Genomic DNA, 23,433 nt, shown 5'->3' with positions numbered 1-23,433 from the left:
GGGGTGGGGGGGAGATAAGCAAATTTTGCAAGCTCTAGCTTTTTCTTAAATGAAAATCAATTTCGGTTGTTCTTCTGTTCATATCGTGACCACTAATTTCTAGTAATCGAAGCGCGTTATGTATCAATGTAAAGAGGTCTTCAGAATTATGATGCCGTGGCGGTTTTCGTTACAGCATCTGGCAATGTTAATAACATAACAGTAATGAAGTCCTATGAAACACTTGTTTTAACTGGGGGGGGGGGGGCTCATCCCCTGAGTTGGGACTGAGACTTGCGCTGGCCTGATCATATCTTTATTTTGATCGCCATAACAATACGTTGTGGCTGTGTCTCAAATCATTTTGAGGCACGCGGTAGCGTAGTTGGTTAGGACACTATGCTACAAGCCAAAATGTCGAGGGTTCGAGTCCCGATGAGCTGGATGTTTTCAATTTACCTAATCCTTCCAGCCCTGGGGTCGACTCAGCCTCTAACAGAAATGAGTATCAGGAATCTTCCTGGGGGGGTAAAAGGTGGCCGGCGCGTAAGGCTGACAACCTTACCGCCATCTGTGAGCCGACTGTCTAGAAAATGTGGGAGCCTCGACGACTCACAACTCTATGGACCTCCACGGCCTGTTACAGAGATAGCTTTACCCTTTTACCTGAAATCATTTTTGTCTTTGTTTAGTGCTCACACATTGTATCGGTGAAGCCCAAAATTGGACACCCCTTGGCATGTTTTTTTTTTTTTTTTTTAAGTTTTATAAAGTAACGTCAAAGCCTTTATCTGACTTACTGCTGTCACGTTGAACAAGGCAGTACAGTTACTGCCCTTGAAGATTATTGTATAATATATTCAGCATGGCACTTGCAAACAAGGTTTGAAAGTGAGTTTCCTTACAAGTTTAAGCTGGCAAACACCGCAATTCACAGTAACGCCCATTCCAAATGGCGCTATGAACTTCACGTTCATAAGCCGCGGAGGGATCTAATAAGCTATAAATCACAACAGCCTAATAATTACCCGGATCCTGGTACATTTCGAATAGGCCCCATTCAACTGTAGTTACACTAACGGGCCAGGAATGACGTTATAGTGTAATCAGGAGGCCAAATTTGGGAATTGTTATTGTTAGTTCCCAAGCCGTTAACAAGCGACTTTCCAAAACAAAATAACTTATTATTATACTCTGTAAGAAGCCAAGTTTTGGGTCAGATATGAAGCCCTCAAACTTCAAACCCAAGGACGGGATAAGGTGCTACGTGGTCAGGGGTACAGCATGGCTCTGTGAGTGGTGATAAGATGGGTAAGAAGCAATGGTGAAAATGATGATTATTAGGGGACAAAACGAAGAAACTCGGACAAAAACCTGCTCCACTGCCATTTCATCCATGACAGATCTCAAGAGGACACACCTAGAATAAAAAACCAAGGCTTACTGCAGGCAAAGCAAGAAGACCAAGGATGACGTTGAGACGCATATTTTAAAGACGCTCAATCCCGCCCCAAGCAGTGATTAATACAAACAACGATTGTGTTCTAAACTCTTTATTATTACGTTGTTTAGAATGGGATTATATCAATTTATTAATATTGTAGCATGTAGAACCGTTGCTTAGCAACCACCGCGGAATAAGCAAATATACTGCAGCCCCTGAGGAACGGCTTCGCAAACATGTTCCCACGGCAAAAACTGAACTACAACAATGAAAAACGGTGTTTCTATTAGGTCCGTGCCGCATGACAACTCTTAGAGTTTAGTTAGTTGGGAGACATTCGCCGAAAAGTGTGAACATGAACACGGAAGATGGGGGATCTACGACGCTGGAAGCAGTTACAAGGCAACAACCGATGATGACTTGATGCGTCGTGCTGAAGTGAATTGTAGAATGCGTGAATTAGCGATAGCTTTCGAGTTACTTGTAGTTACGATCTGTAAGTGGTCAATAAATCCAATTACGAATTGAAACCCCGTCTATAGTCACTCATACACATGACAACATGTATTATTGGTTTCACAAGAATTTCCGACTCCGGTATTCGATACATTACCCCCTCTGGGCTCTAAATATATGACGCTTCGTAACGGGTCTGCCGTTCGAGTCTGTGCCTTTCAGTGCAGAGCTGCGTGTCCGTGTCTTTCCAGTCTGGAGCTCTGTTCCTGTACAAGCAGAACTACGCCTCGGAAGTGTCGCTGAGACAGACGCCGCCTGCTTAGCTCAACATCGTCTCATCTGAGGAAGCTACTTCCAGTGCCTCAAGACGCCGTTAACCACGTACCATTCCCAGCAACGATAAACGCAGACTAAATCACAAGCCTCCACTGCGATCATTCCGTTTCCATGCGATTTGGTTATCTCCCGGACTCTTCTGTTGAACTGGAGCGTCGGCCTAGTTCTGAATTGCAGCGTCTACTTCGATCTCAACTGGAGTGTCGATCAAAGTCTGAACTTGAGCGTCGGCCTAGGTCTGAACTTGAGCGTCTACCTAGATCTGGACTTGAGCGTCCGCCTAGACATGAACCACAGCGTCGGCCTAGATCTGAACTTCAGCGTCTGTCTAGGTCTCAACTTGAGCGTCCACCTAGATCTGAACTTGAGCGTCCGTCTAGGTCTAAACTTGAACGTCTATCTAGACACAAACTGGAGCATCCGCCTAGGTCCGAACTGGAGCGTCTACCTGGACATGAACTTGAGCATCTACATAGATCTGAACTGGAAATGAACTGGAGCATCCGCCTAGGTCTAAACTTGAGAGTCTACCTAGACACGAACTGGACAGTCCGCCTAGGTCTGAACTGAAGCGGCTACCTAGTTCTGAACTGGAGCGCCTACCTAGACACGAACTGGAGCGTCTACATAGATCTGAACTGGAGCGTCTACCTAGACACGAACTGGAGCGCGTCTACAAAGTTGTGAGCACCCAACTGCACTTACCTTGTCCAGCAGGTAGAAGCAGCGGGATGTGTCCTCAAGACGCTCTCGGGTGTCCTCCAGACGCTCACTGAACCCCCGGAGGTGCTGCTTCAGGGAGCGCGCAAGTTCCTTAAGTCCCGAGGAACCGGAACTGGTTCCCGAATTCCGTGCATCATTCCCGGACTGACCCGCCTCCTCAAGCAAGTCGCCGCCTTTGTCCAAGTGGCGCTGCAAGGAAGAATAAACCAATCAGGAGACGCCCCGAACTAATAAAGACTCGGATTCGGGACCCTGCAAGGAATGTTTGCTAGTCAGTGTTCTGCCCAGTAACGCACTCAATCGCGTACACGTCATAGGCTTAACATGACCAGCTGTACACACAGCTGTAACCACAAGAGAAATAGCTTTTTCGAAAAGAAAATGTATCGACGTGACCATAAGTTTTCTGACTTTTAACCTCCTGCATTTATTGACGTCACAAGGCCGCAAAGATTCCACACCAATATAAGCAACTTGTGGTAACGGACCCAACGCAATTGCCAAGCTGCTTGTGTCTACGTTAATATCTACTCCAATTTCATTACCTAACTCCACAGAACGAAATCCTTCTTGAGAAGCTGTCAGTAGCTCAGCTATTTAAGAATTTTTCAACAATTTATGGAACCTGAAGGTTCATTACCGTGTTCACAAGAGCCCTCTACTGGTCCCCATCCTGAGACAAATCAATTAAACCCATACCACCTCACATTATTTCTCGTTTAGTACCATTTTAATATTATCCCGACTATGTTTAGAGTTTCCTTGTGATCTATTTCCTTCTGGCGTTCCCACAAAGATTCCATATGCATTCTTCTTTGCATCCATGAGCGCTACATGCCCTGCCCACCTCTCATCCTTGACTTCATCATAATAATTATATTGACGAAGCTCCTCATTACGTAATTTTCTCCAGTTGCCTACCATTTCATCCTTCTTCGGTCCTTGTTCTTAGAACCTTCAGTTTATGTATGTTCTTCCCTTACTGTCAGAGACCAAGTTTCACACCCATATACGTCATCGTTAGTATATTACTATGCTCAATTTTTTAACATCAGACAGGCGAACAAAATCGCTACACCGGAGATCCTGTTGAACACAAAAGGCTCTTCGTAAGGTTGCGTCAAGCTGTAAAGTAACACTCAAACGAGAGCAGGACAGTGTGAAGGGAAAATGCTATATAAAACGGCATAAACAACTTCCGTGTCTACAACAGTTTCTCTGCTGCCTACCACACTGGGTCGCGAGTTCGATTCCAGATAAGGTCACTGGATTTTTCAATTCACGTAATCCCTCCATCGCATTATGGCTGTGGGGTCGACTCAGCCTCTTACCAGGAACCTTCCTGGGGGATAAAGGGCGACCGACGCGGAAGTGTGACCTCACCGCCATCTCTATGCCGATTGTCTAGAAAATGTGGGGGCCTCGACGTCTCACAACCCTTTGGGCCTCCACGGCCTGTTACAGAGATAGCTTTACGTTAGTGGGTATGGTCACAACACTCACATTAAACATTGTTCCTTCCAAGCAATACACGTTATGTTCGCCCACAATACGTATTTATTCATGAAAGAACCGCGTCAGACCACTGACTGTGTTTGCCTTTGGGGCAGCTGGTACAATAATTGCACGTTGTGATGGGGTGAAAGCATCCGGTCTGCCGGCTGTTCCACGTCACAACCCATACACATCCCTAAGCCCCTGCCACACCTCTGCTTCAAAGTGCGGTCCATTAAGAAAATCACAGGCCGCCCCCTCCAAACTGACTGACTTCTGAGGCCAATTTCATATGGGCATACGGCCCGGAAGTAACAAACACGGCTCTTTCGGGATAAGATGAGCATGTAGCATGCATAAGAGTAATGAGGAATACCTGTTACCTGTATTTTGGAGGTGCTCATTTCGAATCTCGGCTGATACTCCGTCTATCACGGGGTTTCTTCGTGGTTTTCTTTAGTCCTTTAACGTAAATGTTGGGTTATCACCTCGAGTAGGCTACGACCGTTTCCTTCCATATCCTTTCCAATTTTTCATTCATCAATCAGTCCACCATTAGACGCTCTGTGGTGTAGATTCTGCGAGCGCTATACAATACTCTACAGAAGTACGCTTGCTTAGGAAACTGCAAACTGATCACAGTGGCAGCGCAGTCTAAGGCTGAAAACCCACTGACGCGGCTAGTCGCGAGCGGCTAGCCGCTCTTTGTCGCGCGCGTCCGTTAGTTGTACATACAGTACCGTATTTACGCATGTATAGGCCGCACATTTTTTGCCAAAAATTCAAGAGGAAAACTGGGGTGCGGCTTATATTCGAAATCACACTTCATTTAAAAAAAAATTATATTCACAATTAGTAATACAGAGTGTAATACTCCTGGAATATTTTTCCAAGAAAATTATTTTTTCTATAATTTCTGTCTGAAAATTGTGCTGCGGCCTATACATGCGTAAATACGGTATATTAGGCGTGCGACAGCTCTGCCGCCTGTGTGCCGCGTTCCAAAACTTAACCGCGCGCGGCTCATAAAAGCAATGCAAATAACGGCCGCGAGCGACAACACTCGACAATCCACGCGCGGCTTGTCGCGTCAGTGGGTTTTCAGCCTTAGGCATCAACTGTCTTCGCTCGCTCGAACACTGGGATCGTGGGTTCGAATCCCGCTCAAGGCATGGATGTCTGTGAGCGTTTATTCTGTGTTTATGTTGTCCTGCGTGTAGGCAGTGGCCTTGCGACGGGCTGATCCCCCGTCCACGGAGTCCTACCGTCTGTATAAAAATGATTACGAAACTGAAGATGATACCAGGGTCCAACAAAGGACTGTAGAGCCATTGATGGATGAGTGAAATAAACTGCAAGGACCGCTTTTTGAAATTAAGTGTTATATAATAGAATATACCCCAATTCCTAGCCTACTTTCCTTATTAAAGAGGTTTATGAGATCATCTTGCTGTCTGTTCCCCAGTAACAACGTTTCTGCATGTGTATTCGTTGCAGCGGGAACGTGTTTACCGAGCAGTTGCCTAACAACGGCCGTCTCTTCTGGTTCCACTATTCCGGATTTCAGACGTCATTTCACATTATATTCAAAATCTGTTGGTGGGGCGTTTTCTATGCGGCCCGTGTCGTAACACTCAATATTTACTGAACGGGAAGCAGTGTACTGGTTCTTGGAAAACTTCTTGTTCTAATTCAGATCGAATAGAGAAACTAAGAAAATGCCTGACAGCTCTTACAATGTTTGGGCGCAGGGGCTCCCCATAACCATGGCAAACTTGGCGTCTGCTAAATCAATTCCGTTACAGAATGAAGCGGTATCAGGCCTGTCATATGACTTTCAGTTCCTACTGAAACCTGAAACTCTGCAGAGCAAACTTTAAAACAAAGGAAACGCTGGAAGTCTCTGACGTAATGGCATGAAAGTTATACCGGGTTGTAGACTAAAATGTGAGCGTTTCTGGCATCATTTCTTGGTGAGATGTAACGTGGAACACAGAACTGCGTGTAGCATCTAAGGAAGTGATCTTAAATAAGATCAAGTCTCGAATAGCACGCTGTTTCCTTTTCCCTTACTTCTAGAATCATATCCGTGTTTACGCGTACATCCACGAAAAGTCTCCAATCTGTTCTTTCATCCATTTTGATATCCTGACGTACGAGCTGAATCATCATCTCCTTCCCCTGAAGTGTCTCTCAACTCTCAAAATTTAACTAAACATTTCCAACCGCGAAACATACATGGATAAAAAAAAATCGGTGGTTTTCAGTCAGCAAGCGAACTATACCGACCGAGCGACCGCCGCTTGTCTACGTAGTTAGTTCCAACTTTTAGCGGACAGAGGGTGTCGCGTGGTCAGCGCAGCGAACCCCCACGACCGCTAATCTCGGTTTTCCAGACCGGAGTCGCTATTTCCCTGAAATAGCTCCTCGATTATCCTCTTGAGGCTGAGTGGACCCCGTTTCACACCCACTACTTCTCAGAAAATGTGGTAGCGCTGGGAATCGAATCCGGGCCTCTGGATCTGTAGCCGGTGACTATAGAGGCGGTCCTTACATGTATACATAACTAGCAAGCGCCAGAGGAGAAACACTGAGAAGCTGACAGTTGCTGATCTGAATAACCCTTTCAGACCCAAGGCATTTAGAAATAAGCCGCATGCTCTTTTTTATTATTGTTCTTTTTTCTCTCATTCTCCTCTTCCATCTTCTCCTCCTTTAACACTTGATCCTTTCACCTTCAGCCTCCACCCTCTTCTTCCTTTACTCCTCTGTCTGCACCGTTTTCCTTTTTCACAATCTCCCCTTCTCCTCATCTCTTCTCCTGTTCTCCCTTCTTCTCCACTCCTTATTCTTTCATAATCTCCCCTTCTCGTCTCTTCTCCTATTCTCCTTATTCTTTCACAATCTCCCCTTCTCCTCCTCTCTTCTCCGCTCCTTATTCTTCTTTCATAATGTCCTCTTCTCCTATTCTCCCTTCTTCTCCTCTCCGTATTCTTCTTTCACAATCTCCCCTCGTTGTCTTCCTTCCCTGTCCATATTTCATATCCTACTGTTCTTTCTCCCTCTCGCTTCCTCACTCTTATAGCGTGTGCCCAGCCTCCTGAGCTGCAAAATTTGTGTTCTGACTGTGAAAGAATTAAGATATCCCCCCCCCCCTCATAGAACCGTAGTGACCAACAGCGTGTTCACAACTGCTTGCCACTGGATTCTATTCACGCCAAGGGTCTCTCACTGCAGGACATTTTAAGAACCTGACATAAATGTCGTGTTGTTTATCTGATAACTTTAATGCGCCTGTTTAATTTGTATTAATATAAAGTACTAAACTGTATCTTTCCAAATTCTTTCCATCAAACGAGATCTATACGAGTAATCAGCGAGTAGATGGACAGTGACGCAGTCCAGTCTGCTATAAGTTCACTGACATTTTGCAAGGACACGCTGCCAGAATTTTTAGGGTCGAATCCAAGCAAGAAGCAGGCTTCCTGATCACTTGCTTTGTTCCCCTTCCGCCTTAAAGATGGAAGCAGTATTTTTCTCTGAAACATCACGGCGTCACACCCCAGAAGACAGCACTGTCCCTAGTCAGCTCTGTGAGGCCAAGTGTTTAGAATTCACTACACTCTACTTATTACGATGGTGCCTGTGGACGCGTAAGAATTCCACGCGTGGCCACGTCCAAACCAAGGGTCCCGTTACGTCTTTCTATTCTGAACTGTGACTCGAATTCTCGTCCAAGTGTTCGAGGACCTCACAGCACACTGAAAGTCCGACTTGACAGTGATGTGATGTGGCCCCGTGTAGATCCTGTGTGAACCGACGTTTCGGAGGAACGTATTGCCTCCATCTTAGGGGTAGAAAAATCCGCGAGCGAGGAATCAGCTTGAGCAAGTGGCTGCACACTGGGTCAGCCATCGGTTTGCCGACTGTTTAGAAAATGTGGGAGCCTCGATGTCTCACAACCCTATGGGCCTCCACGGCCTGTTACAGAGATAACTTTACTTTTATTTATCTACCGATGTACAGGCCATATATTTACAGCATCGTAAAATAAACCATAAAAAACTTACTGGTACTCAAACTAAGTACCTCCTTAACGTGTGATAAGGCTCAAGCGGTTAGTCGTTGGCTTCCCACAGAGGCGGCCCGGGTTCGATCCCAGGTCTGGTAAAGTGGAATTTGTGGTGGACAAAGTGGCGCTGGGGCGGGTTTTCTCCGAGTACTTCGGTTTCCCCTGCCCATATTCATTCCACCAAATTCTTTATCAGCATAATCACCCGGGGCAGGCTACAACAGGCCAATCAGTGGCCGCCGTGCCGAGTGGACCCAGTTGGACTCCACCCCCCACTGAGCGAATTAAAAAAAATAACCGTGTGATAAGCGATACCACTGGTTATCTTCATCTGTACTATTCTATTTCCCGCCAACTGGTAAAAATTCGGTGCTAATTTACAAAGCATCACAGATCTGCATCTAACTGAAAGAATTTTTATGCAACTGAATCATGAACTAAACGCAAACTTCAAACAACCTCACAAATCCTCCTGCGAGCTTAGTGCTTGACTGATTCTCACCACACGTAACCAACAGAGTTCCATTTCAGCTTGGCATGCCAAAGTTATGCTCCATTTCATATTCAACTGAAAAAATTGCTAGACTCTAGCTGTAAAAAAAATATCACCAAACACGCATTATAAACAGAGCATTAAATAAATATTTCCATAGAGAAAGGTTTAAAACAATTAAGATGTGGTTTAATTGCAATTTGAATGCGCTAACGTTCTTGTACACACGCTATTGTCAATGTTACATGCAAACCCACTTACGGTGAAACTGACTGAAGAAAATAAAAGCAGTCATTTGCAGGGTCAAACTTTATGCTATCCCACAATCGTGAGAGTAAAATATGGTCATGAACCCAGCTGGACTCAAGATCTAAGAATGACTGTGCTGGCGAGGACCAACAAATTTACCAGACGAGGCTAAACTTCATTGCCTTAAATTCCTACTGCACCATTCGGTTCCATTTTTACGTTTGCAACGCATCTTCGTGAACCACTGATGAGTGTGGAAACAGTGCCCTTAAAATTTCAGTGGCTCCCAACCTGGGATAAACATTCTCCTGAGGGACTAACAGAGGTAAGGACTGAGGTCAAAAAAAAATAATATCAAATTCTGCTGAAATAGTTCATTTTAGTTGCATACAGTAACTTTTTCCGTAAGAATCCGCTAGAAATATTAATCCGGATGCTACAAAGGCAGTGCGACTGGGTTCCAGCGCCTGTCCTTATTACTCATTTATTCCCAAATAAGGGCATCGCGCAGCGATTTAATTTTCTTTGGTTTCACATTCAAGTATGACCCCATATATACACAAGGCATGACTAAAGGCACGGGGCACGCGGTAGCACAGTTGGCTGAGACATTATTTTACAAGACAAAAGGTCGCGGGTTCGCGTCCCGATGAGGTGTATTTTTCTTTCAATTGATTTAATACTTCCAGGCGCACTATGACCCTGGAGTCGACTCAGCCTCTAACATAAATATTCCTGGGGGTAAAGGGCGGCCGGCGGCGCGTAAGGCTAACGACACCGCCATCTGTGAGCCGATTGTCTAGAAAACGTGGGAACCTCAACATCTCACAACCCTATGGGCTTTCACGTCCTGTTACAGGGATATCCTTACCTTTCTTTTTTGCCATAAAGTAAAATTAAAGCTATCCCTGTAACAGGCCGTGAAGGACCATTGGGTTGTGAGACGTTAAGGGTCCCATGTTTTCTAGACAATCGACTCAGAGATGGTGGTAAGGTTGTCAGCCTTACGCGCCGCCGGCCGCGCTTTACTCCGCAGGAAAATCATTTAATTAATTCCTGGTACTCATTTCTGTTAGAGGCCGAGTAAACCCCAGGGCCTAGTGCGGCCGGAAGGATTAGGTCAACTGAAAAAAATCCAATGACCTCATCGGGACTTGAACCCGCGACCTTCCGGCTTGTAGCATAAAGTAAGTAACGATATCCCTGTAACAGGCCGTGGAGGCCCACAGGGTTGTTGTTTTTGTTAAAAAAAAACCTTATCCAATCTTGTGATTAACATTCATCCCATTTTCTGCAAATTAACTCAACTATTCTCAAGCCGATGACAGTCTAAGGCATGAACCTTCGGGTTCCATAATATGCTGGGAAGTTCTTGAGTAGCCTCACAATTTGCAGCTTCTCAAGGACTCAGCTCCATGAGTGATTCAGCACGTCTGCCTCTCAATATCTGTACATTACAAGTAATAAATATGGAAGACACCAAATATAAGAAATACGACATGAAATCTCCATTCATCCCTTTCAACATTCCCTCAATAATTCATCAGCCCTCTAAAGAGTAGTGGCCGGTACATGCACCACTCTGAATACAGTCCTGCAGAGTGTATTTGCACGTCTTGTGCTGTTACCAAAATAAACTCTGAAATAAAAATGCGATGTTTTCTGTGAGGCAGGATCTGAATCTTTAAATATTATTCAGATGAACTCCAGGCCAGAGGGATAGTTCAAGACAAAAATATGTTCATGGATCTCGCGGAGTGACTATGCTGGCGAGGACCTGCAGAAAATTACTGCTCTGCATTGCCGAGCTTCAAAGGATGAACTCCATAAAGCGGAGGCCTTACTGCAGAAGTGTACAGCAGTTTGGATAATTAAGAAATGTCCCGCCCTTTACAGTTGCCTGAACATTCATCACCGCGCTCACAAAAGCTCGTCGCAGATCCTACCCCAGAACTAACAACGTTTAAAATTGTCCTTGAGAAAGCTGAATAAAATCACCAAGTAATGTACATAGCAGGACGAGTCTACGGAATCAATATTCCACCGCACCAATAAACCAATACGTGCCTTGTAACAGTCAAAGGCTAACGTGTTATTCCGAATTTCCTTCGTTGTAGAACATCCCCTGACAGCTTTCTATCACAAACACTAAGCACAGCCCAGCGAATGGATGTCAAACGCTTCAATGAACTACTCCAGTAAAATGTTCTGCCATCAGGAATCCTCGTATTGGCGCAGTCTGTAATGATTTACATATGTTCCACACGCAGACGCAATGAATAATCTCCCATCCTTTTTTAATTATCGTATTGGTCCGCTCATCCATATTCACGACATCAAATCTGTTTGACTTCGCAACCATATTTATCTGTCTACGGCTTACTTAACGACGCTCGTATTTAAGCTACATAACGTCGAGAGTCAGAATAATTAGTCAGTGAATGGGGCGGGATGTGGAAGGAAGTGGTCATCGCTTAATTAGGGGTACTATCCCTGCATTTCGGTAAAAAAACTGAAAAGGTAGTTGTCCCCTGTGCTTAACTAATTGAGCACTACGCCATAAAGGCGTATGGAGCAGTGGATGTATAGATCCACATTTTCCTGACCTCGGCACTAGTTGGAGGTGGTCAGCTTGACGCCCCTGCCGCTGTACTCACGGGGAAAGAGCCCCTGGTACACATTGAATAGGAGGCTGAGTGGACCCAGAGCCGGTCTGGACGCTGTGGAGAAAATTGACCTTGCCGGGACTCAAACCCCGACCGCTCTGTCGTCCAGTCCGTAATCAGTCACTATACAGACCGCACACAAAAAAAAATCACAGGAGAGATGTATCTACCGAGATTCGAACCAGGTATCTCCCTGATACGTCTAAGCAGTCACCCCTTCTAGGATGTCACGTCGTCTAGTATGGTAGACGGGTACGAATATTTCGGAGGAACCTGCTGCCTCCATCTTCGTGGCTATTTCTCAAACATCTGAAATTTAATGTCAACTGCTGTGCCGACGAGATAAATGCATAGTAACGCCAACAGGATCCAGAATTCTACAATAACAACAGGCTTATGAGATCACCATGCTGTCTGTGTCTACGAATCCCCCCTCCCCTTATCAACTTTTGAATACCTGGACCAATCTTTATGAGATTTGGTACAGACATCATGACACCTGAGTCCATCTCAACGGCGTACTTCATAAATCCCTCCCAACAGTCTGTGTGCCTGTAAGTGTGTCCCTTTCATCGTTATAAGGTAACTCGGAAAAAACGTTCCCGCGGCAAAGATTACACGCAACAGAAGAACTGTGTGGCTCGTGTCTTATCAAAAGGAGAGTCTGCGTAGGTAAGAACTCAGTAAAGACGTTCCTGCGGCAACAAAAAATTATTTTGGGTGCCGTTTACTATGCGGTCCGTGTCGTATCAAAGGCAAGTAGGCGATATGTTCTTCCCAGAACTTTTTGTTTCAAAATAAGGACAGTCCGCTTAATAAAACACAAATCCCATGCATGAGACAGACCATACCGCCATTTTTCCGTAGAGAAATCCTTTGTGGTAATGTACCATCTGCGCGTGAATCCCTCCGAATCTAGCCCCTTTATGTTCCCAAATACCCTGGCAAGGTAGAGCACGTGGCAAACTGACACAGCACTCGACAGACGTTTTCCAGGACGTATTACCTCACACCCTCTCAGGTCAACCCCTCAATTGGTTACAATTCACATCCGTTCCGCAAACGACAAAGCCATAACCATAAGAAATATTCCTGTAAATGGATGCCCCCTCTTGATGCGATTTTCTGCCCTCTTTCATGACAATCATCTATAACTCCCTCTTGAGGGAAGAGTTCCAACTGCGTCTCACAGACTGCTGGCGCCATGGGACATGCGTACTGTTACACACAATGGACAACTAGCTCTTTGTGGCCAGCGCGTTGTGTTCATAATTTTATAAATGTTCGACCTGTAAATTGAATGAAGGGATTAGTGTGTGTCCTTGGTGTGTGCACACAGACACGTGGCACGCACGCATTAGGTTAACACAGTTCAAAACAACTGCACATTGTGAAGACGACGCTCGTGATGTAAACTTAAGCGAAGTTCTATCATGACTGCAAACACTTAACGGCCGAATTCTGCAGAAGGAATTTATATATTCAGCCTCAATCTTTACTGCGATAACACCAAATATTATTCTACCTTCTGGGATATAAAGCTGTGTAGTCCGCTGGAAGTCAACCGACGTTTCGAAGGAACATGTAAAACTGTTCCTGTACTCAATTAAGATCAACGCCATGAAGACATATGGGGGAGTGGAGGTATACCTCCACCATTCTTGACCTCGGCACTATATGGAGTCGTCAGCTTCACGCCCCGGCAACTCTACCCTCCAGGGAAATATCCCAAGTGCCTATTGAATAGGTGGTTTGGTGGACCCTAGAGCCGGTCTCGACGCTGTGCAGTAGATAGAAATCTCTTGCCCCTGCTGAGGATCGAAACTCGGCCGTCCAGCCCGTCGCTATAGGGACTGATCTATCCCGTTCCTAATTGGACTATATAGTACTAATTTACACAATGAGGGCCCTTACTGGGATACGAAAACCATTGTGCATAACAACAGAATTATCCCATGGATGCCAATATATGGTATACACGAGGGAGAGTCACTAAACAGGTCACAAATGCAAGTAAAGCAGCTCTAATGGATGTAATAGGTTTTCTATGTGTATCACTAGGTAGCAGCAGTGTCCAGCTTCATGGCAGTCTAGGTAGCAGATATGCATGCGCATGTTCAGAGGTTGGTTTCGGTAGTCAAAATGGCGACCGTGCTTGAGGAGTATGCCACCGAAGATGAGCGTTCTTTTATGTGTTATTTGTCGGCAAAAGGTCCCCATGCAAAGGATATTCATAAATAAATGTTTTCTGGTTACGGTGGGAAGTGTTTGTCGCGTAAAGTGTTTCAGCCTTGGAAACCAACGTTTGGCTGATGAGACCGAAACAGAGCTGCGGAGTGACTGAGACAAGAGTTAAATTATTTCCGTGCTGCGGTAAACTGATGGGACAAGTGTATCAATGTTGGTGGAGTATATATCGAGAAATAAGACTTTTTTTCCCAGGTTCGAATATCAACATTTTTTACGTTGTATATCCATTTGTGACATATTTACTGACTTCCCTCGTATTGTTCTGTATCAGATGCACGACAAGAGCGCGGGCGTTGTTAGTAAAGTAAACAGGCCTGCATTATAACGGATATTCGAGTTTATTCTAAGTGAAATGTGATCCCACACTAAACGCAGTGGCCCATGGCGCACATTCAATCAACAGTGCAAACATCAAGCGATAGCTGATACATCGAGGGGACGGATAGTGTCCCCAGAAACTGCAGGATCTAAACTATTTTTACACTACTGGGGGCTAATGAGGTCAGTCTTTTAAACACTGCAGTCTGTTAGTGATGTTCTCAGTCCGGAGACGAACACTACTATCGTCCGGGATCCGAAACCGTGTAGTGTGGTAGTTCATTGACGTTTCGGAAGATCGTTATGTCTCCTACGACGTCGTTAATATTTTGGTTACATTGCGTCGAGTTGCAAAATTGATAATTAAATTAATTTGGAAGGAGATAGTCGTGGCCTATTAGAGATAAACAATTACGATAAACAGTGTCCTAGTCCAGATTCGAACCGTGCACTTCAGGAATACAACTCCAGAACTCACACCACTTAAACTTTTGGTACAGTTATAAATACAAACCACTCCATCCAATGTGACATGTAAGTTTTTACTACGTTAAAACTTATCGCCCTTACATGTTTCGGTCCCTACGGGCCATCTTCAGAGGGAACATCATTACAAACTGGAAATTACCATCACAATAGGTGTTTTGATTTAAAATACATACACTTATATCCTATAATGCACAGTACGCATAAAGTCGAACGTTTCACAATCACAACAGCTTCCTGGTGTTGTAAAGTTTTTAAAATTTCTAGATGTTATTTAGCCGGTCACGGTAGCCGAGCGGTCTAAGGCATGCACTGTCTTCGCTCGCTCGGAAGCAGAGATCGGGGGTTCGAATCCCACTCAGGGCATGGATATTTGTGTGCGTTTTTCTGTGTTTGTGTACAGGTAGAGGCCTTGCGACGAGCTGATCACTCGTCCAAGGAGTCCTACCGTATGTGTAAGATCTAGAAAAACCGAAGTGAACGGAGAAGATCATGGTGGTAGGCCTAGGCCCACTGGGGCTGTAGTGCCAAGAAAAAAAAAGATGTTATTTAAGAAAACTTCATTGTCAATAGTTAAAATTTTTTACCCACGTAGGTTCGTATCCGTACTCCTATCGTCCTTCTTGTATGGGGCAGATTTTGTGCCGCCTGTCTATCTTGATGAGAAGGTTTTTGATGTCGCCCAAGGTTTATTCGTGGCTTGCTGTGTTGTTTTCACAAATCAAATTTTGCTAAAGAGCTTGATTTAGCATCTAAATAAATGTCTAAATGTGGTACAAAATGAAGGTGACTAAATTCGAAACAAAAGACCTGTAGAAGCCGTCTAGACTAAAAGACAAACGAAGGGACTTGTGATTCTAACGGGGCTGAAATATTAAGAATACTGCCTCCAAGGATTTTACTCCGTGCAGTTTCCTTGATATTAACCAGACGTTTCAGGTGAACCTGCAGCCTCCATCTGCAAGATAGGAGATCGATGAAGGAGGTTCGCCTGAAACGTCTGGTACGTGTATGGAGAAATATATGGCATAACATAACAGACTACTGTGCTCTTAATAAATAAACTATCTGTGTGCCATAAACGCATAAATGCCGTGACTCTCTTATATAAAACGGCCCCCATCACTTTAGCCAAGATTTCATTGTGCTCCTCTGCCCTCTTTGTGTTCACATACCGAACAGCTTTCATTTTCATACTTTTAAAATTAACATTACGTAGGTTCCTTCTTGTTCCTCTTTTGATGGTTTAGGCCCTCTGGCGTGTTCCCATTCAGAATTAATCTTAAACTAAGAGTCAGCAGGACTCCTTGACCAGGGGATCAGCACTTTCGCAAGGCTGCTATCTAAACATGACAACACGGACGCAGAAGAAACAAGGAAAGACATCCATGCATCGAGTGGGATTCGAACCCACGATCACAGTATTCGAGGGGGCAAAGACATTAAACCGAAAGGACACTGTGATGAGCTGATTGTAGGTTTCTATCAATTAATAATATTTAAGAATATTTTGCAAATGCGCGAAATTAATAAACAACTAAATTTCGATTTTTTTAAGAATTATAATCAGTTCAATTCCATCATAACAAATTTCCCAGAATATTCAGCGAAAGAAATTGGAGCACGATCAGTTTGGAAACCAATGAATTACAGTGTCCACGTTTCAGTGTATTTCGTTAGTTCCCTTCTCTACATTAATCAGGCAACGAACCAATCCCCGCCATTACTCACATCACTGTTGCCAGAGTCACATGACCCTGCGGTCAAGACCATGGTAGGACTAAATACGAGTATAAGACAGGAACTAACTCTAGACAGCATTTCAGACTGACAATTAGGCAGCATTTACTGGGTAATATGTTCTGCAACTGATATAACGATAGGGGATCACGTGATGTGGGTGCCATTTTGCAACAAGGACACAATTTGCAACGCAATGTATCATATTTATGCGATTATCAACCTTTTTCATCTAAAGCCTGACAGGTCATTTAGCTACAAAAACACTGTCGCCCCACCTTCTTAAGATCGGTTCTTTTTTAGATTCGAGATACTCTCAGAGGTGACAATGAATGTTTTCCGATATGTGATGACGCGTTCTCTTGCTGAACTTACTAACCCTGCAAACTGAAGTAGCACGTTCTTCCCAAACGTCGGCTTGGCGTCATATCCTAGAGATTAGTATAATTCAACACCTAACTATTTCCGTGCTCACTCGTACATGTTTGAGTATGGATTCTCAAATTCTGTGATGGTGAGACACCCAATTTCTGCATGTTCCTATTACGCGGCACGGTGACAGCAGGAACATAAATAGCTTTGCAGCCTCTCTACACCTACAGTAAGCTATAAAATGTTCCTGTACAGTCACGAAAAGTGCAGTTCTGCACACTGTTGCAGGTCCCTGTCAGGCTGTACGGTGACAGCAGGAACCTAAATAGCTTTACAGCCTCACTAACCGGGTTATGAAATGTTCCTGTGCAGCCAAAAACCGAATTCCCGGAATGTTTTGCGTGTTGTAGTTACATTTCCCGAAAGTACCTGTATTAAATCGTATTGACATGCTGAAAATGTGCTTATGAACGACTGTATTTTGAAGATAGCTGAGTATGTGGTGACTCCCCAACCCCCAGATTATGTCACTAAACACAGCTTCAGAACTGTGTGTTCCGACTTGAGTCGTAGCCAGGCCATTCATTCCAAGGTGCTGGGCCGTATAGCATAACATTTAAGGGCCAAACATGGCCTGTACTATAGGGAAACCTTGAAATCTTGTGTGCGATATTACATGCAAGGTTCTGTTGACGTCATGGAGATAATGGGGTATTGTGACTCACGTAGCACATAACCGGACTTGTCCTCAATGAGTTGCTCGGAGCCTCTGACTATGCAAACTGTGGGCTACGGGGGGGGGGGGTCCCCAAGTTCTCAGAAATTTTATTTATATCCAGTTACATTTATGACACGTCGGTAAGGCGGTACGATTTAGCGTAAGTGCTTTCGGAAACTTTAGCTGTAGCCGGCGAAACATCATACCGATTTATTCCTGACTGCACAGGAACATTTTATAGCTTACTGTAGGTGTAGAGAGGCTGTAAAGCTATTTAGGTTCCTGCTGTCACCGTACAGCCTGATAGGGACCTGCAACAGTGTGCAGAACTGCACTTTTCGTGACTGTACAGGAACATTTTATAGCTTACTGTAGGTGTAGAGAGGCTGTAAAGCTATTTAGGTTCCTGCTGTCACCGTACAGCCTGATAGGGACCTGCAACAGTGTGCAGAACTGCACTTTTCGTGACTGTACAGGAACATTTTATAGCTTACTGTAGGTGTAGAGAGGCTGTAAAGCTATTTAGGTTCCTGCTGTCACCGTACAGCCTGATAGGGACCTGCAACAGTGTGCAGAACTGCACTTTTCGTGACTGTACAGGAACATTTTATAGCTTACTGTAGGTGTAGAGAGGCTGTAAAGCTATTTAGGTTCCTGCTGTCACCGTACAGCCTGATCGGGACCGGCAACAGTGTGCAGAATTGTACTTTCCGCTCACGGGTAGAGCTGGAGAGATCACGAGAATAACGTATTATTTCAAGAAGTCGATGTATCACAAAGTTTTAGAACCCCTAGTGTAACTGCTTTAGGCAAGAAACGGAGGTGTACCAATACCAACTTGAAATAAAGAAATCAACTAATTCTTTCTCCCACATTTACGAAACAAGCTGGACCAATCAGCAACTGCAAAGGTGCACATGAAATTCGAAATCGTCATAATTAGTCATTCATCTGTCGCCTGTCCAACGAACAGGCCAAGTTCCGACTTTCAACAAAAAGTGCATAACAAAACAGAACATACTCTGTTCTTCCGGGTTGACATCATTTAGTCCGGTAAGTGGGTACCGACGTTTCGGAGGAACATACAGTATAATGTACAAGTATATCCTAAATATGGAGGCAGGATGATACACTATACCCCTTACGTAACTACCAACTTTTCGGAACACCATACTGCCTGTATCTTCAGGGTAAATTCTGTATGGATGACTGTGGTGTATGCAGTACTGTGGTTATCTGGGTTACGCTCCATGTAATCTGGTACCTGAAGATGAAGGCAGCATATTTTTCCGAGATGTTGGTACCCACCTAATGCTTCTGTGTTCAGGGTAGAATTCTACGAAGGCAGCATCACACTATATAGAGCGATAGTTCGGTATCAGCGTTTCGGAGGAACACACTGCCTCCATTTTCACGATAAACATATACCCACTTACTAAATTACATGGTGTCAACACGAACGGCCACAATATGAGCATGACAGCCATGAAACCCCCAAATCTTATGAATGGAGAGCAGTGAACTTCATCGCACCAGTGTCTATTCAAACCGAACCGTGTACAGATGTTGCGAGGGGTTCGATTGTTACATGTGTGCTGCACATTGGCGCACATCTGCCTGTCAGCCACCCCAGGTCAAGAATCCAGAACCCACGGAGCCCTACCGTTGGTCTGGGTCCCGCCTTTTTCAGTTATTGAGAACAGCCTGCTGTGATGCATGGTAGTCCACATTCCGTGCTTTTTGTATTGTGTCTTTAACCCCAAAACCTGAGTAAAGAGCCCTCTTGGGAGATACAGATGTGGATGGAAGTATTATATGAAAATGGTTCTCATAAAGATAAATAATTACACGGAAAAATGCCCTCTCCGGATAAAACTATAAAAATGAATACCCTGTACCAGGATGCATTCTCCCACATCAAAAATCGAAGTACAGATATAGTTCATAATTAAAAATATTCAATCTGACAGACCTGAAAGGAAAAAAATACTGGTAAGAAAACGTCACGTGTATTAGTCACTATAAACGGGGTTTTGGATTGGCAATCGGAGTTACTGATCACTCCTTGCACAATCTCTTGTAATCAAAACAAATCACATTAACTTACAACAGATCTTCAGTCGAACCCTTCTTCCATGACTGCCTAGGGCTCACTCAATTCCTACTGGACTCTCTCTACTACTGGCTGCTTCTATCATGCCGAACGCTTCTCATAACCACTTTGCACGGACCCCACGGAAAACACCATCTTCTGTTGTCCAGGACGCGTGACTACCGGTCTCTTACCTAGCAACTGATGTCCTACTGTTGGGCGACTGTGTTGCGGGAATGTGTTTACCGACCCGTTGCCTAGCAATGGGTATACAAGTAACAATATTTTTAAGAGTGACAACAGACGGACCCCCTAAGATATTACTAAATTACAAATCCAGAGGACACCAAAGTATCAGATGAACATAGCTAGGGTGGAGAACGTATTCTCTTGAATTCGGAAGCAGGCCAATGGCTTACACCCTTGAAGAAGAGTGATCAAGTGGACAAGTTGGTAACACTGCTCCACTAACACACCGTGTGCACTATCATCAAATTCTTAACAAAACTAAACCATAAAGGTAAAAGGTAAAGTTGCCCCCGTGCTTAATTAATTAACCACTACGCCATGAAGGTGTATGGGGGAGTGGATGTATAGATTCACATTTTCCTGATCTCGGAACTAGCTGGAGGTGAGTGGTCAGCTTGACGCCCAGGCCGCTTCACCTCCGGTATCCATTGGATAGGTTGGGTGGACCCCAGAGGTGGCCTGGATTACGTGGAGTAAATTCTTGACCATACCTGACCTCGAACTCCAACCTCTTGGTCGTCAAGCCCATAGCCAGTCGCTATACCGACTGCGCTATCCCGGCTCCTCTAATACATTGTGTGGAGAACATCAGATAGCGATGTTCGGTGGTGCAGAGGGTAACGTTAATTTACATAAAACCAGATTATACTAATGAGCTCTCTTGTAAGACGATTGTAGTTAGAACTAGAGCGATATCTGTCTACTCTATTGGCACGATACACATCTTTGTGGCCATGTAAACATCTGCACATTATTTTCCTTGGTTCGGACACGATTTCTAAATGCTTGTTAGATTTTATTTCGACATTATAACAATTAACTACAGATAGTTAGTTCTAGCTTTATNAACACGTGCGGGGGGGGGGACACGTGCGGGGGGGGGAAAGCAAAACGTAGCCCAGTCACTTCGCCTTATAGTCCGCTCTGATGCGCGTCATGCATTAAGATTTTTGCTGTTTTTCTTTTAACAGATTCAACAATCTTATTGGTATTTTGTTCTATCCTGATAGGATTTCCTGTGGTTATTGCAAAAAACTGTTTTCGACTGTTACATATTTCGTTTCACGCAATAAAATGATTTATACTTTTTTGGCCACTTTTTGGTCGTTCGGAAATATAACCCCATTCCAACATTGTGGATACGGGAAAGGGTGGCAAGCATTACCAAATATCGCTTTAAGAACTCTCTTCCTAGGAGCGTCATCATTTGCAAGAGCAGAGACTGTCCAAGTCTGGCAGGTGTGGCCAACTTAAGATGTTACCCATGCATTCTACTGTCTCTACCATATCTTGAAAAACTGCTCGTTATCGTTGTGCGAAAGTACTATCAATTCTGTTATCACTGCTTTTGACATGTAACGCAGCCGACGTTTCGGAGGAACATGTCGCCTCCATCTTCAGACTCGATGAATAAGCCAAGCAAGAAGCCAGCCTGAGAGGAGTCAACCTGCGAAGTAATTCTCAACCTCAAGTAATTCGAAATGAAATCATCTCAAATACGAATATCAAAATTGAGTTTTTGGATGTTAAAGCAAGTGACAGTAACCATTGTACTTTAAAGGGTAAAAATGTTATTCTAATAATTTATTTTCTTATTTTAAGACAAGGCAAGACTATCTATCTACTTACGGTTCTACAGCCGTTTGTTGGGCCTTGGCCGCTTTTTTCAGTCTCTTAACCCTATACAGAGTCGGTAGGAATTCTTGGACAGGGGATCAGGCCGTCGCAAGGCCGTGCTACCTACACGAGACAGCAGAAACACAGAATAAACGCACAGATATCCATGCCTCAAGTGAGATTCGAAGCCACGATCCCAGTGTTTCTGTGGACGAAGACAGTTGATGCCTCAGACCGCGCGACCACTTTGACCGGCCAAAACAAGACACTGCCCGAAGAAAACACTTACGGCAAGCACAAGAGACCAATTATGTGACTTACTTTATGCAGACAGGGTATCAGTCTGGGGTTCCAACGTTCTATGCTCAGCAAGTTTTAGAACCGGTGCCCTCGTCGACTTAACGTCGAAATTACATAAACACGTAGCATTCACACGACATAACATTAGTGTTTATTAGTTGAACGTGCGTTAGGAGTCCAACAAATGGAGCCTGCTATCTCCACAGAGGTGAAGCCTCTTATTTGATACATTTATTCCATTAAGTAACCTTTGCTATCTTATGCAGGGGGAACCGGGATAGCGTAGTCGGTAGAGCGACTAAGGTCAGAGTTCGAGTCCTGGTAGGGTCAAGAATTTTCTCTTCTCCATGTCGTCCAGACCGGTTTTGGGGCCCACCCAGCCTCCCATTCGATGGGTACCGGGGGCTCTTTCCCCGGGGGGTACAGCGACCAGGGCGTGAAGCTGACTCACCTCCAACTAATACAGAGGTCAAGAAAACGTGGATCTATACATCCTCAACCCCATACGCCTTCATGGTGTAGTGCTTAATTAGTTAAGCAAAAGGACTTTACCCTATGCAGGGTGATTCATTCGGAATCACCGAATTAATAATTTATGGGGCAACCATTTAACGATTACAACTAAACTGGGCAAGAATCTGTATTTTGCAACATTTACTCAGTGCACGCTAGTCCGGTTGGCGCCACTGTCTTCCGTTTGTGATCCCTGCAACATGTGAAAACATGGCGCCTCGTATGGGTCTAAGGCTGTTTTAAGTTATGGGTAGAGGGGAAAGGTTTTGCAGAATCTTCACTGGGTTTGTAGGAAATTTCACATTAATGTCGAGCGGACAGCACCAGGGTGATATTTTAATACTGGAAAGGCCATACTAGGAGGAAAAATTCGAAGGGCCGCATGTGAAGCAGGACGTACAGCGCGAAATTTGAAATTGGTCTAAATTATAACTAAAAATTCAACCCCTGTCTCACAAACGGCACCGCGTTTCCCTTACACACTACACCGGTTAATGCAGTACATGAAAACAGTCGATGTTTATTGTGAGAAATAAGGAATACGTAAATACTCTCTGCAGGAAGTAGACCGTCTCTGTGGTTTAGTAGTTAAGAGTTCCTGGCTACAGATCCAGAGGTCAGGGTTCGATTCCCGGCGCTACCAGATTTTTCTGAGAAGTAGTGTGTCTGGAACGGGGTCCACTCAGCCTCGTGAGGATAACTGAGGAGTTATTTCAATGAAATAGCGGCTCTGATCTAGAAAACCGAAATTAACGTCCGTGCAGATTCGTTACGCTGACAACGTAACACCCTCTACCCGTTAAAGTTGGCATTAACTTCGCCGACAAGCGGCGGTCGCTCCGTCGGTATAGTTCGCTTGCGGACTA

The 23,433-nt window shown here is 44.5% G+C and overlaps 1 protein-coding gene across 3 annotated transcripts in view; it reads right to left on the bottom strand.

Annotated features, from left to right (window-relative positions):
- Positions 1-23,433, bottom strand: part of LOC111866921 — a 503,991-nt gene that overhangs the window by 27,346 nt on the left and 453,212 nt on the right. For all 3 annotated transcript variants that reach the window (XM_023856294.2, XM_023856311.2, XM_023856303.1), the window contains one exon: positions 2,921-3,127. In XM_023856294.2, the coding sequence (XP_023712062.1) occupies positions 2,921-3,127 (207 nt within the window). The remainder of the gene's footprint in view (positions 1-2,920; positions 3,128-23,433) is intronic.

This window comes from Cryptotermes secundus, unplaced genomic scaffold (genome assembly GCF_002891405.2).
Source record: "Cryptotermes secundus unplaced genomic scaffold, Csec_1.0 scaffold42, whole genome shotgun sequence".
In the NCBI taxonomy this organism is placed as follows: domain Eukaryota; kingdom Metazoa; phylum Arthropoda; class Insecta; order Blattodea; family Kalotermitidae; genus Cryptotermes; species Cryptotermes secundus.
Note: the sequence above shows the minus strand (reverse complement) of the source record. Positions and strands in the feature narration are given on the sequence as shown.